General features: G+C 40.2%; 1 protein-coding gene across 2 annotated transcripts in view; it reads left to right on the top strand.

Annotated features, from left to right (window-relative positions):
* The window catches only part of stat3 (signal transducer and activator of transcription 3 (acute-phase response factor)), a 19062-nt gene that overhangs the window by 4798 nt on the left and 3171 nt on the right, over positions 1 to 11093 (top strand). Inside the window, exons 3-23 of one of the 2 annotated variants that reach the window (XM_050070142.1) lie at positions 744 to 987; positions 1182 to 1274; positions 1398 to 1479; positions 2728 to 2828; positions 3174 to 3325; positions 3726 to 3884; positions 4190 to 4282; positions 4420 to 4479; positions 4582 to 4611; positions 4712 to 4805; positions 4899 to 4946; positions 5183 to 5266; positions 6984 to 7082; positions 7215 to 7350; positions 7444 to 7496; positions 7584 to 7678; positions 7829 to 7968; positions 8060 to 8281; positions 8417 to 8459; positions 9067 to 9126; positions 10662 to 10759. In XM_050070142.1, coding sequence (XP_049926099.1) covers positions 744 to 987; positions 1182 to 1274; positions 1398 to 1479; positions 2728 to 2828; positions 3174 to 3325; positions 3726 to 3884; positions 4190 to 4282; positions 4420 to 4479; positions 4582 to 4611; positions 4712 to 4805; positions 4899 to 4946; positions 5183 to 5266; positions 6984 to 7082; positions 7215 to 7350; positions 7444 to 7496; positions 7584 to 7678; positions 7829 to 7968; positions 8060 to 8281; positions 8417 to 8459; positions 9067 to 9126; positions 10662 to 10759 — 2186 coding nt within the window. The remainder of the gene's footprint in view (positions 1 to 743; positions 988 to 1181; positions 1275 to 1397; positions 1480 to 2727; positions 2829 to 3173; positions 3326 to 3725; positions 3885 to 4189; positions 4283 to 4419; positions 4480 to 4581; positions 4612 to 4711; positions 4806 to 4898; positions 4947 to 5182; positions 5267 to 6983; positions 7083 to 7214; positions 7351 to 7443; positions 7497 to 7583; positions 7679 to 7828; positions 7969 to 8059; positions 8282 to 8416; positions 8460 to 9066; positions 9127 to 10661; positions 10760 to 11093) is intronic. The other variant, XM_050070143.1, reaches the window with a different exon arrangement.

The following is an 11093-nucleotide window of genomic DNA, read 5'->3' as shown; positions in this document are numbered from 1 at the left end:
AGAGCACGTTTTAAAATACATTTATTTTATCAATTAGTTATTAACTTTTACTATTTTTAGCAACTTGCCCGATTGGGCAAGTGAGTTGTTAGTTTACATGCCCGACCGTGAGTTTTACTTGCCCCGGGCAATCGGGCAATCCTTATTGTTGAGCCCTGCTTTAACTGTCTTCCTTATCATGGCTTTTTCTTCCCTTATGACGTCATTACAGGGATCTCATGCATATAATATATCACAGTGCTACTGAACAATTTTGGGTGGAGTGATGAAGCTTTCTTCTAAGATTCTTTTTTTGAAGGCCAAATTGAAATAGAAGTATTACCTGCACAACAGTGTTTAATGTCCAATTTGTATTAAATTATCATAAGATAGAAGTATTAGTAGTAGTAGTAGTAGTAGTATATTTTACCTCTAGTAGTTTCCCTCATGTTTGGTACAGGATGTTTTGATGAGATCCCAATAGCTGCTGTGTAGGTGACGTGAACTGTGTATTCACCTTTTACCTTCCTTTACTGGGAATCCCCCTCTGAAGCAAGACTTGAGTGGGAAGTGAGCGGTGCATAAGCGTCTTGTCATTGACTCCACACTGAGTCTGTCAATGTAAGATGATGCATGATCTGTTCAGTGAGATGCGTGTGATGGATGTCAAAAGCTCTTCTAAAAATGCTTTCAGAGAGGATTGGCCTTTAGAAGGAACCAGAGATAATCATAAATCCTGATCACCTTATCCTCTTCTTTACAAGGGCTTATGCTGCCAATAAGGAGTCACACGCCACGCTGGTGTTCCACAACCTCTTGGGAGAAATAGACCAGCAGTACAGCCGTTTCCTGCAGGAAAACAATGTCCTCTACCAGCACAACCTGCGCAGGATCAAACAGCATCTGCAGAGCAAGTACTTGGAGAAGCCGATGGATATTGCCCGAATTGTTGCCCGCTGTTTGTGGGAGGAGCAAAGACTGCTGCAGACTGCCACCTCTGCTGCACAGGTAGAGAAATGCTACACCAACCCAGTGGCAGCATTCATACATCAAAGAGCCTCAATAAATTAATTTTAGGTGGTATAGCTGTGTTATAGTATGACTTTGAAACCAACTCACACACACCTATCAATCAGAATTTTCTTCATAAATGGGTCGGCTCAATGGTTCTAAATATTAGTATATGTTGTATTTTCTTGCAGGATGGTCAGGCAGCACATCCCACTGGGACAGTAGTGACAGAGAAGCAGCAGATCCTGGAGCACAACCTCCAAGACATCAGGAAGCGGGTGCAGGTTAGTTTCCATCAGAGACTCACCGATTAAGGATTTGATTATGCAGTGTAAAGAATCCTGAACACTATCTAAGTTTAACTAAATCTGTCTTGTCATAAATCAATCATCGTTTTTGTTCTTCAGGATATGGAGCAGAAGATGAAAATGCTTGAGAACTTGCAGGATGATTTTGACTTCAATTACAAGACACTGAAAAGCCAAGGAGGTATATCCTAATTAATATTCTCTTAGCTTTAGCAGTGATATTGATTCGTTGGTTAGATTTAAGAGTTTTCATTATTTGCTTGAACACATTAGTCCATTCAGAAGTTGCATCTCCATAGCAGTGCACACAAAGGCCTATGGTGAAGGTCGCTGACCAAAATGACTCATTTTGTTTGCAAAATGCACTTAACAGTCATAAAACATTAAAAACATGCAGCAGTAGCAAACATTTCCATGAGACAACACAACTTATGGTCAAATTAATATATTCTTTCAGTCAGTTATTACACCATGGACAACAAAATACAGCTATCATTGTGAACCAGTTTAACCTTAATTTATGCAATATTCCTGTGTCATTTGTTGATACTTTACATAGTTATAGTAAGTGCCAAAAAAAACAAGCAAGCACGTTGCAGCATGAACTGTATTGTTTTCTCCAAAGATGATTTTACCAGCAAGCCCTGTTATAATAATGTTTAACAAAAGAGCTCTCCTTATTTATTTTATGACATTCATTATTCATTTTTATGCGCCTTTGGCCTCTTTGATCCATGTTTGCAAATAGCAACACAGATTTGGCATCTTTTTATAGATAATTTTTTTTTAATAAGGACTGACTGCTCATTGAAAAGTTGTACAAGATAAGATCAGAGATAAGATAAGATACACCTTTATTGATCCCATAATTGAGAAATTCCAGTGTTACAGCAGTCAAGGAAAAAGATATTAAAGATTTCAAAATTAGACTTAAAAAACTTAAATAACTAGGCATGCAAATAAGTACAAAAATCCAAGAGTCGGCGATAAATAACAATAATAATAATAATGAAAATAATAGGAAGTGGATAATAATGAGCAGCAGTGAATGAGAATGAGCAGTGGATAAAGGGAGCACATCTAGTGCAAGTGATTGTATGTGCAAAACAGCAGACAGCTGTGGTGTCCATAAAGTGTCCATAGTGCATTTCATCAGCTTTAATAAATGTTTTCCTCTGGGTAACATAATTAATCCAACAGAATGTTGGGTCTTTCTATGAGATTTCTATTGAGTGTTTTGAAAAACGATGTGAAAAATGTGTGAAACCAATGAAAAAATGTGAACACATTTGCAAGAGGTGACAAAAAAAATTAGGTGTGTCAGCAATCTAGAAAAACTGTCACTCCGTCTCAAATAAACAGTTATTAGAAGGTTTTGTGGTATAGATTACATTTCATGTTTACTGACCTGTGACCACTCCCTGTCCAGAGTTGTCCCAGGACCTTAACGGGAACAGTCAAGCAGCTGCTACCAGACAGAAGATGGCTCAGCTCGAGCAGATGCTGAGCGCCCTGGACCAGCTCAGGAGGGTGGGTGTCTATGTTTTACTATGTTGTGAGCTAACTAAGAGGTGTTGTTCGCAAATGGAACAACACCTCTTGTTTCACGGTGGTGTGGTTAATGGTATCACCCAGCTCGGGGCTGTCAGCTAGCACAAATGGAAGAAAACACTCCATTGTGTAGTTTTCTGCCATTACTGTCATGAAACTGGAAGCGCCACTGTCGTCCATGCTACATTTTACATGCTAGGCCACCAGGTTGACCGTATGGGAAAATACCCAGTAACATACTGTACAGTGGTAAAGCTGCTAGTCGCATCACCCACGGGGACTTTGTAATCAACTGTTTAATATGCTGTGCTTGTTATCTTGTAGCAAATTGTGACAGAGATGGGAGGCTTGTTGACCGCCATGGATTATGTACAGAAGAACCTGACAGATGAAGAACTAGCAGACTGGAAGAGAAGGCAGCAAATTGCCTGTATTGGAGGTCCACCTAACATCTGCCTGGACCGCCTCGAAACATGGTAACCAGGAATGCATTTTTAAAGCATTAATGAAGCATATGATTCAATTAAAATATATATTTCCCACAAATGGTCAAAATGTTGCCAGAAACTGTCACAACGGCAGTAATGTTTTATCCCGAAACCATAAGAGTCATATGAAGAAGTATGGTTATGATTACAGTTTCTAGCAAGCAGTTGTGATTGTCTTCTACACTATAAATAGAGCTAACAGACTGATCATGGATTTCAGTCTCTGCTCTGTTTATCCTTTTGGTTCCCTCTCTCCATCTATGCAGACATGACCCAAATTTTTTGCTGAATGTGCCAAGTACCACCAGTATTGTTGAGTCTGTTTAACAACTAAAGGCATGTTTTATCAAGAATGTTTAACTCGAACTGGCTGTAATTTTCTAACCAGGATCACATCCTTGGCTGAGTCCCAGCTTCAGATCCGTCAGCAGATCAAGAAGCTGGAGGAGCTTCAGCAGAAGGTGTCCTACAAAGGAGACCCCATCATCCAGCACCGGCCCGCCCTGGAGGAGAAGATTGTGGACTTGTTCAGAAACCTGATGAAGAGGTACGGCATGTCACAAATCTCCACAGTACATCTGCCCAGACCATTTTTTGCAAGAGTTGATATGATCACATAGGAACAAGGAGACTTTCAATAGTGGAGAGACTCTGAGTTCAAAGTTCCACTCGTGACTGATAGAGAGCTTTCAGGTGCATCTCTCAGTCTTCATTTAGCAACTGTGATGATATCTGAACCGTCTCTATTCTCTGAAGGAAGACTGTGAGACGCACTTAGAAGCTGCAAATCATTAGACACCTGTGACCTTGGCTGGAATTTGTCTTTGAAACATGATCCCCTTTGTCTTTTAGTGCTTTTGTGGTTGAAAGACAGCCTTGTATGCCCATGCATCCAGACAGACCTCTGGTCATAAAAACAGGAGTGCAGTTCACAAATAAAGTCAGGTAAGATGCAGGCTGGCAACACTGAAGTGTCACAGGCAACATAAGTACTTCTACACATTTTAATGGCAACATGTGTGTCCTGAATGATAGAGTGCAACATTCTGTATCCTCATTAATATGATGTCTTGTTTTTTCAGGTTACTGGTGAAGTTTCCTGAACTCAATTACCAGCTGAAAATTAAAGTTTGCATCGACAAGTGAGTTTTTCTTTTATCTGAGGTTCTAGCATTTATATTAAGTCTTAATCACTAACGCCTTAGAAAAAACTGATTTACTGACTTTAACTGTTTATTTTTCAGGGAATCTGGGGATGTGGCTGCAATTCGAGGGTACAAATTTTAAGAACACTATTTTTTTTCAAGCCTCACTATTTACTTAATGTTGTTTGAGAAAAGGGTCTCACTTTCTGCTGTTTCTTGACTTTCTTAGGTCACGAAAGTTTAACATCCTCGGCACCAACACAAAAGTTATGAACATGGAAGAGTCCAACAATGGCAGCCTGTCAGCAGAGTTTAAACACTTGGTGAGTTACAGAGGGAAAGCTCTTACAGCATGACAGTGATGAAGTGATCTGATAAAAGCCTGCCATCAAGCACTAATTTCCTGTTTGTTACAGACCCTGAGAGAACAGAGGTGTGGTAATGGTGGCCGGACCAATAGCGATGTAAGTACAATTTCTGACACAGTACACTGGGATAGTTTAATTTATTGCTGTTAAGGTACTCGGCAGTGTAATTTAGTTCTCAAGTTGTCAAGATTACTGTGTTATATTTGTAAGGATGGTAGGTTTTGGTTTAACTTCTGCATTAAACACTTCTCTTGACATTTGATACAGATGAGCAGTGTATTCATGCAGTTTAGATTTTGTATAGTAAAGGCTATATATGCTGCTTTTTCTAGGCCTCTCTGATTGTCACAGAGGAGCTCCATCTTATCACTTTTGAGACAGAAGTCTATCATCAAGGCCTGAAGATCGATCTGGAGGTCAGTATCAGTCAGTATCTCAGCGTCATGAACTTTGAGATGTTTCTGTATTTTCGGTTTAGCTTTCGTTTAACACCAGAAGTCAACGAAACTCTAAAGCACAATGTTAAGGCATTGTTCTTTGACACCTTATGCAAAGTAAATCACCAGACAAATGAGTCATTAACAAACCCTGCCCACCACCGGAGACTGTCACACCGCTGCTTCTAAATGAGCTGTTAAAGTAAAACTACTCCTCCATCAACCCAGTTATTGACCTTAATGACCCAACTATTACCACAGGGTAATTAGCACTGAGTCTATCTGATAAAGCAAAGCTTGATTTTGAAACTTTCCTGTATCCTCTGTGAGTCAGAAACATGTTTCTTTCAGTATGTAGACGCCACAAACCATCGTCACTATGTATTAGAGCTTCCTTCCACCAACGTGTGGCACTGAGTCAAAACACTAGAAGCTGTGTGGGTATCACAGCAACATCCACACCGTCTGTAACAATAATTTTGTCTTCTTGGCAAAACAAACATCTCCCTCTGACAGAAGGTGCAAAGTTTTTGGGGATTTTTTCGTTGTTCGCTGCGAGGGTCCAAAAGACAGAGGGATGTCGTATGCTGTAAAGCCCTGTGAGGCAAATTGTGATTTGTGATATGGGGCTTATAAATAAAATAAATTAATTGATTGATTGATTGATTGATTGAGTTGTAATAGTAAAGTATTTCTATTAGTATTTATTTTTATTTCCTTTTTAATTTTTGTTTTCATCAGTTTAGTTTCAGTTAGTTTCCAGAGTGGATTGTTTCACTTTCCTTTTTATTGTTTAAAAAAGTTTTGTTTTAAGTATAGTTTAATTAGTTTCACTATTAGTATTAGTTTTTTTTTAAATTGTTTTGTCAAATCATAGTATGTGGGGTACTTAGCAGGGGCAGGATTTACAGAGTTTCTAATATTACAGTATTACAGTAAAAAACAAAACCCTTTGTAAAGGTAGTTGACTCACAGTTACGTAGACACCCCAGTCTAGATATTCTAAATAATATTCACTAATGCCTCCTCATGCTTGTTTTGTCTTTGTTTTATGATAGTCTAGTTTTTATCTTAATTTTAGTTAACTAAAATATTTTTTCCCCACCTATTTTTAGTTTTAAGTTTAGCATTATTTACCATAATAACCTTGCCGTGAAGACAAGCTATAAGTCAAGTAAACTTGCACTGTCAGTCAAAAGATGCGATGGTGTCTACTGTTTATTGCCTGACTTTTTCTATTTCAGTGGTGGGGTTATTCTACAGAGCGATTAACTGATAGCTAGTTAATCTGATTCTGTTCTTGTTTTATATAACCACGATGTAAGAGACTAAACAAGAACTTCAACTTTCCGTGGCGGTCAGTTTGTTGGCACACTAAAACATGCCTTCTCTGTGGCCTTCACTTACTGAATTTGACATACTATCATTTCATCATTGTCATAAATTCAAGCCAGATCTCGGGTTGCAATGTCTGTGTGGGACTGTGGATAATATCGTATGCTAAGATCAGCAGCATACCCTCTGTGTGCAAGATGACAGAACCACCTGTAGATGTTCTAGTACGAGGCAATATACCGAAATCAAAGCAGGAACATTTTTGCACCATTGTGCAAGTGTGAATGTGGGCAAGAAATATCCAAACTTAACAGTATTTGCTAATATATAATATATATATTCCTTTTTTCCATTTGTGCAGACTCATTCTCTGCCTGTGGTAGTCATTTCGAACATCTGCCAGATGCCCAATGCCTGGGCATCCATCCTGTGGTACAACATGCTCACCAACCACCCAAAGGTAAGACAGCACCCTCTGGTGGTAAGTGGATGAACTCTGCTGGGGGAGGATGTTTATCACAGTTGTACATCTGTTTGTGGTGGGGGAAAAGAGCTGTTTTTAAACTATGTTGTCTTGTGTGTCTCTGGACAGAATGTGAACTTCTTCACCAAACCTCCAGTGGGGACGTGGGACCAGGTGGCTGAGGTCCTAAGCTGGCAATTCTCTTCCACCACCAAGAGAGGCCTGACCATTGAACAGCTCACAACACTGGCTGAGAAATTACTAGGTGGGGTGTTCGCCCTTAAAGTCTCCAAAATTGTTGAACTTAATACTGTGCCATATTTTAATGTGTGATGTTGTTCTGTAATTGTCCATTCAGGGCCATGTGTCAACTACTCTGGCTGTCAGATCACCTGGGCCAAGTTCTGTAAGGTACTGACGTAAAAAACACATATGGTTTGATCTGCCATCTTGCCATTGTATTGCAATGTGAAAAATTGTTCTTCTTCCTGTTCACAGGAAAACATGGCTGGCAAAGGCTTCTCCTTCTGGGTGTGGTTGGACAACATCATTGACCTGGTGAAGAAGTACATCCTGGCACTGTGGAATGAAGGGTGAGAGGTTGCTCTTTGTTTACAAGCCCCTGAGCAATCATTAGGATTGCCTGACAGTGTTCTGACATGCACTATTCAACAGCTTTAAAATAGGCTTACTATTTTAAAATTGAGCCTCTAAATACATGACTTCCTGTTGCTTTTCTGCAGGTATATCATGGGCTTCATCAGTAAGGAGAGAGAGAGGGCCATTCTTAGTCCGAAACCTCCCGGCACTTTTCTGCTGCGGTTCAGTGAGAGCAGCAAGGAAGGCGGCATTACATTTACATGGGTGGAGAAAGACATCAGCGGTAAATATTTTTTTGCTTTTAGTGTTTGAGTATCTACCCCAGTGTTAACTTAATTTCCTGTTGTGATACTGAGCTCTCTTTACATTTCTAGGAAAGACCCAGATGCAGTCAGTGGAGCCCTACACCAAGCAGCAGCTCAACAGCATGTCCTTCGCTGACATCATCATGGGCTACAAGATCATGGATGCCACCAACATCCTGGTGTCACCTCTTGTGTACCTCTACCCTGACATCCCCAAAGATGAAGCTTTTGGGAAATACTGCAGGCCAGAAGCAGCTCCTGAGCCGGAGATGGGAGGAGACTCCACGAGCTGTAAGTGACCGCCTTGTTCTTTATTCACAGTTTAAGAGAAGCAACAAATCTTGCTTAGTATGCATGTTATTTCTTACATTTTTTCCATTGTGGTCAGTATTTTTTTTAGTGCTAACTTTTTTTTTTCCGTGACAGCTATTCAACCATACTTAAAGACAAAGTTCATCTGCGTTACCCCGTAAGTATCTGTCACCCTTCTCTTATCTTTTAAGTCATCAGTATTTACGGGAAATCTCATGCCACCTGATGACCTCCACTTACCTTAGCCCTCCTTTCTAACTGTTATTTTTTTTTATGAAGACAAGAGATTCTTTGTCAGTGTTCCTGTTCAAAATCTGCACTTCCTCTTTTTTTTTTTTTAAACGTGTTTAAAATGTGGCAAGTATTGCCAAATTTTCAAAGAAAAGAGAACAAAGCTGTTTTTACTCTCACTGTGAGTCATCAAGGTCACTAAATGAACCATCACCCTTTTTTTGTCAACCTAGATTATATGAAGATTAAGTTCAGACAGGTTGCAGTTTACACCTGGTATAAGGTTGTGTTTTTAGTGAGCGTTTCTGATGGGAATTCTCTTCCATGCTCATTTTGCAAACTGTTACTTGTACTGGATATCTGAGATAATCCAACAAAATAAATGAGATGGGGAGAGGAGGGTGAGCTGCAGGTGAGTGTCAGGAGTGAATGCACAGGCGATTCAGCCATGTGTGCTTTGGTTGGTCGTGGGTTTGATGGTGTGCTGGTGGGTTGTGAGGCTTGCTCAGTGAGATCCTGACCTGTCTCCGTAGGTGTCCCTCCGTGTTCATGGACTTGCCGGACAGTGAGCTGCTTGGGAACGGATTCCCAGGGTAGGCGCTCGGGGGCGGGAGGTGGCATGTAGGGCTTTGTGTGTCACTTTTGTTTGTGTGTTTGATGGGTGGGTGGGTGCCAGGGATATGTTGGTGCAGTATGCCAACCTACATAATTCCTTGTTTGTTTTTCTAACTCACCGTCACTTTTTCCTGGGCCTAGTACAAGAGCATCTCCCTGCCATGCATCAGTTTTTCATTTGGTCAGGTCGCACTGTTTCCCCGAAATTTGTGTCATAATTCCTCAACCAACTCCATTTGCATGGATTCATCACTCCAATTGTTGATTGTTTGAGGAAAATTGCTGAGATCTCAGATAATAGTATTATTGATGAAAAAAAATTCCAGACCGATTCAGAACAGAGAGGTGAAGTCCCCCCTCTTCTGGTGGACCACCAAAGGACCTTATTTTGGAAAGAAATGTGTACGATAATCAACAGCAAGAGACAAATACTTATTTGATCCAGTTGGAAATGTGCCATGAATTACACATACGCAATTTGCCAAATAGAAAATAATTTTCAAGTCAAGAAAGTTGCAGTTTGTCGTAAAATTGGTGAGATATAAGTCTGTGGAAATGCGTAATTAAAAAGACTACACACCCAGAAGTTGTCATAACTCCTTCTCTCCCCATAGCTGAGATGGCTGAGTGTTTCGTAATGGGGTGCACTCACACGAGCAGTGGGTCTTGCTCGTTCTTTTGATCCCATCTGATAGAAAGACCAGGAGTCGCTTGGTAAAACACAGCAGATAAGATAATGTTACACTCTTGATGTGACTTTCATACATGTTATTTTCCAGAATAAGGTCCCGTGGGGGACTCCAGAAGGGGAGGGACCTTCCCCCTCTATTCCACGAAATAGACGAGACAAAAGCCATGTCAGTTTAAACGAAGACAGAAACAAGATAAAATAAAAAATGTAATGGCCTGTTTCGATCCACCAGCCAACTAACCTGTTGAGACATTAACCATAGCTGTTATTAACATCAGTTCAGTGTTTAACATATTGTGTTAGTGTGCTCAGCACTGCCTGAAATCTGCCCGCTGCCGTCTCTTTCCTGGTTTAATTTTAGTATTTTGATATTATTATCTAAATATGCATCAGTATTTCACCACAGATCCATCCCATTTTGCATCTACTGCACTCTCTGAGAGGCACGACTTTGCACACTGACACAAATGATGAATTGTTTTCCTATGTTGAGTCTGATGGAGTGACCTTTTCACTCATTAACCACTGATATGTGTATTAAACACTGCAGCTCAATCACAGCCGTTTTGTTTGTGGTAGTCCTGTGGTCAGTGTGACAAAGACAGACACTGACGTACACAAGTTAGTAAGTGGCTGTTAGCTTATCACTTGTGGTAAAGTGGGATGACAAAGATGTTGTCATGTTAGTTATATTGAAAGTATTTTTGACGAGGACAAACAGTATGGCAGGAATCCACGTGTTTGTGTGTGTATGAATAATCAGTGGGAATTTCAGTGTATAGTATACAAATTGTCGTCTCTTCTTGTTTGTTTTTTTCACAGCACAAACTCTGGAAACACCAGTGACTTGTTCCCCATGTCGCCCCGCACCCTCGACTCCCTGATGCACAATGAGGCTGAAGCTAATCCAGCACACTTGGGTGAGTTAGTCACACATAGGGATGCACCGAAATGAAAATTTGTGGCCGAAGCCGAAGCCAAATCATATTAAACGCTTGGCCGAATACCGAGTACTGAATACCGAATATTGTTGTTTAGTTTTGCATTCGTTTTTGCAGATGAACCCCCTCCAGATTAGTGTTGTCACAGTACCAAAATTGGGACCCACTGTACGATACCAATGAAAATATCATGGTTCTGAGTAGTATCACGATACCACAGCAAAAATGAGGCAGATGTGCCTTTTTTCATTTATAAAAAGATAAATCACTTTTCTATTATAGGCTACATCAATGATATTTCAATGGAATAAAT

Source organism: Epinephelus moara, chromosome 18 (genome assembly GCF_006386435.1).
Source record: "Epinephelus moara isolate mb chromosome 18, YSFRI_EMoa_1.0, whole genome shotgun sequence".
Lineage (NCBI taxonomy): Eukaryota > Metazoa > Chordata > Actinopteri > Perciformes > Serranidae > Epinephelus > Epinephelus moara.
Note: the sequence above shows the minus strand (reverse complement) of the source record. Positions and strands in the feature narration are given on the sequence as shown.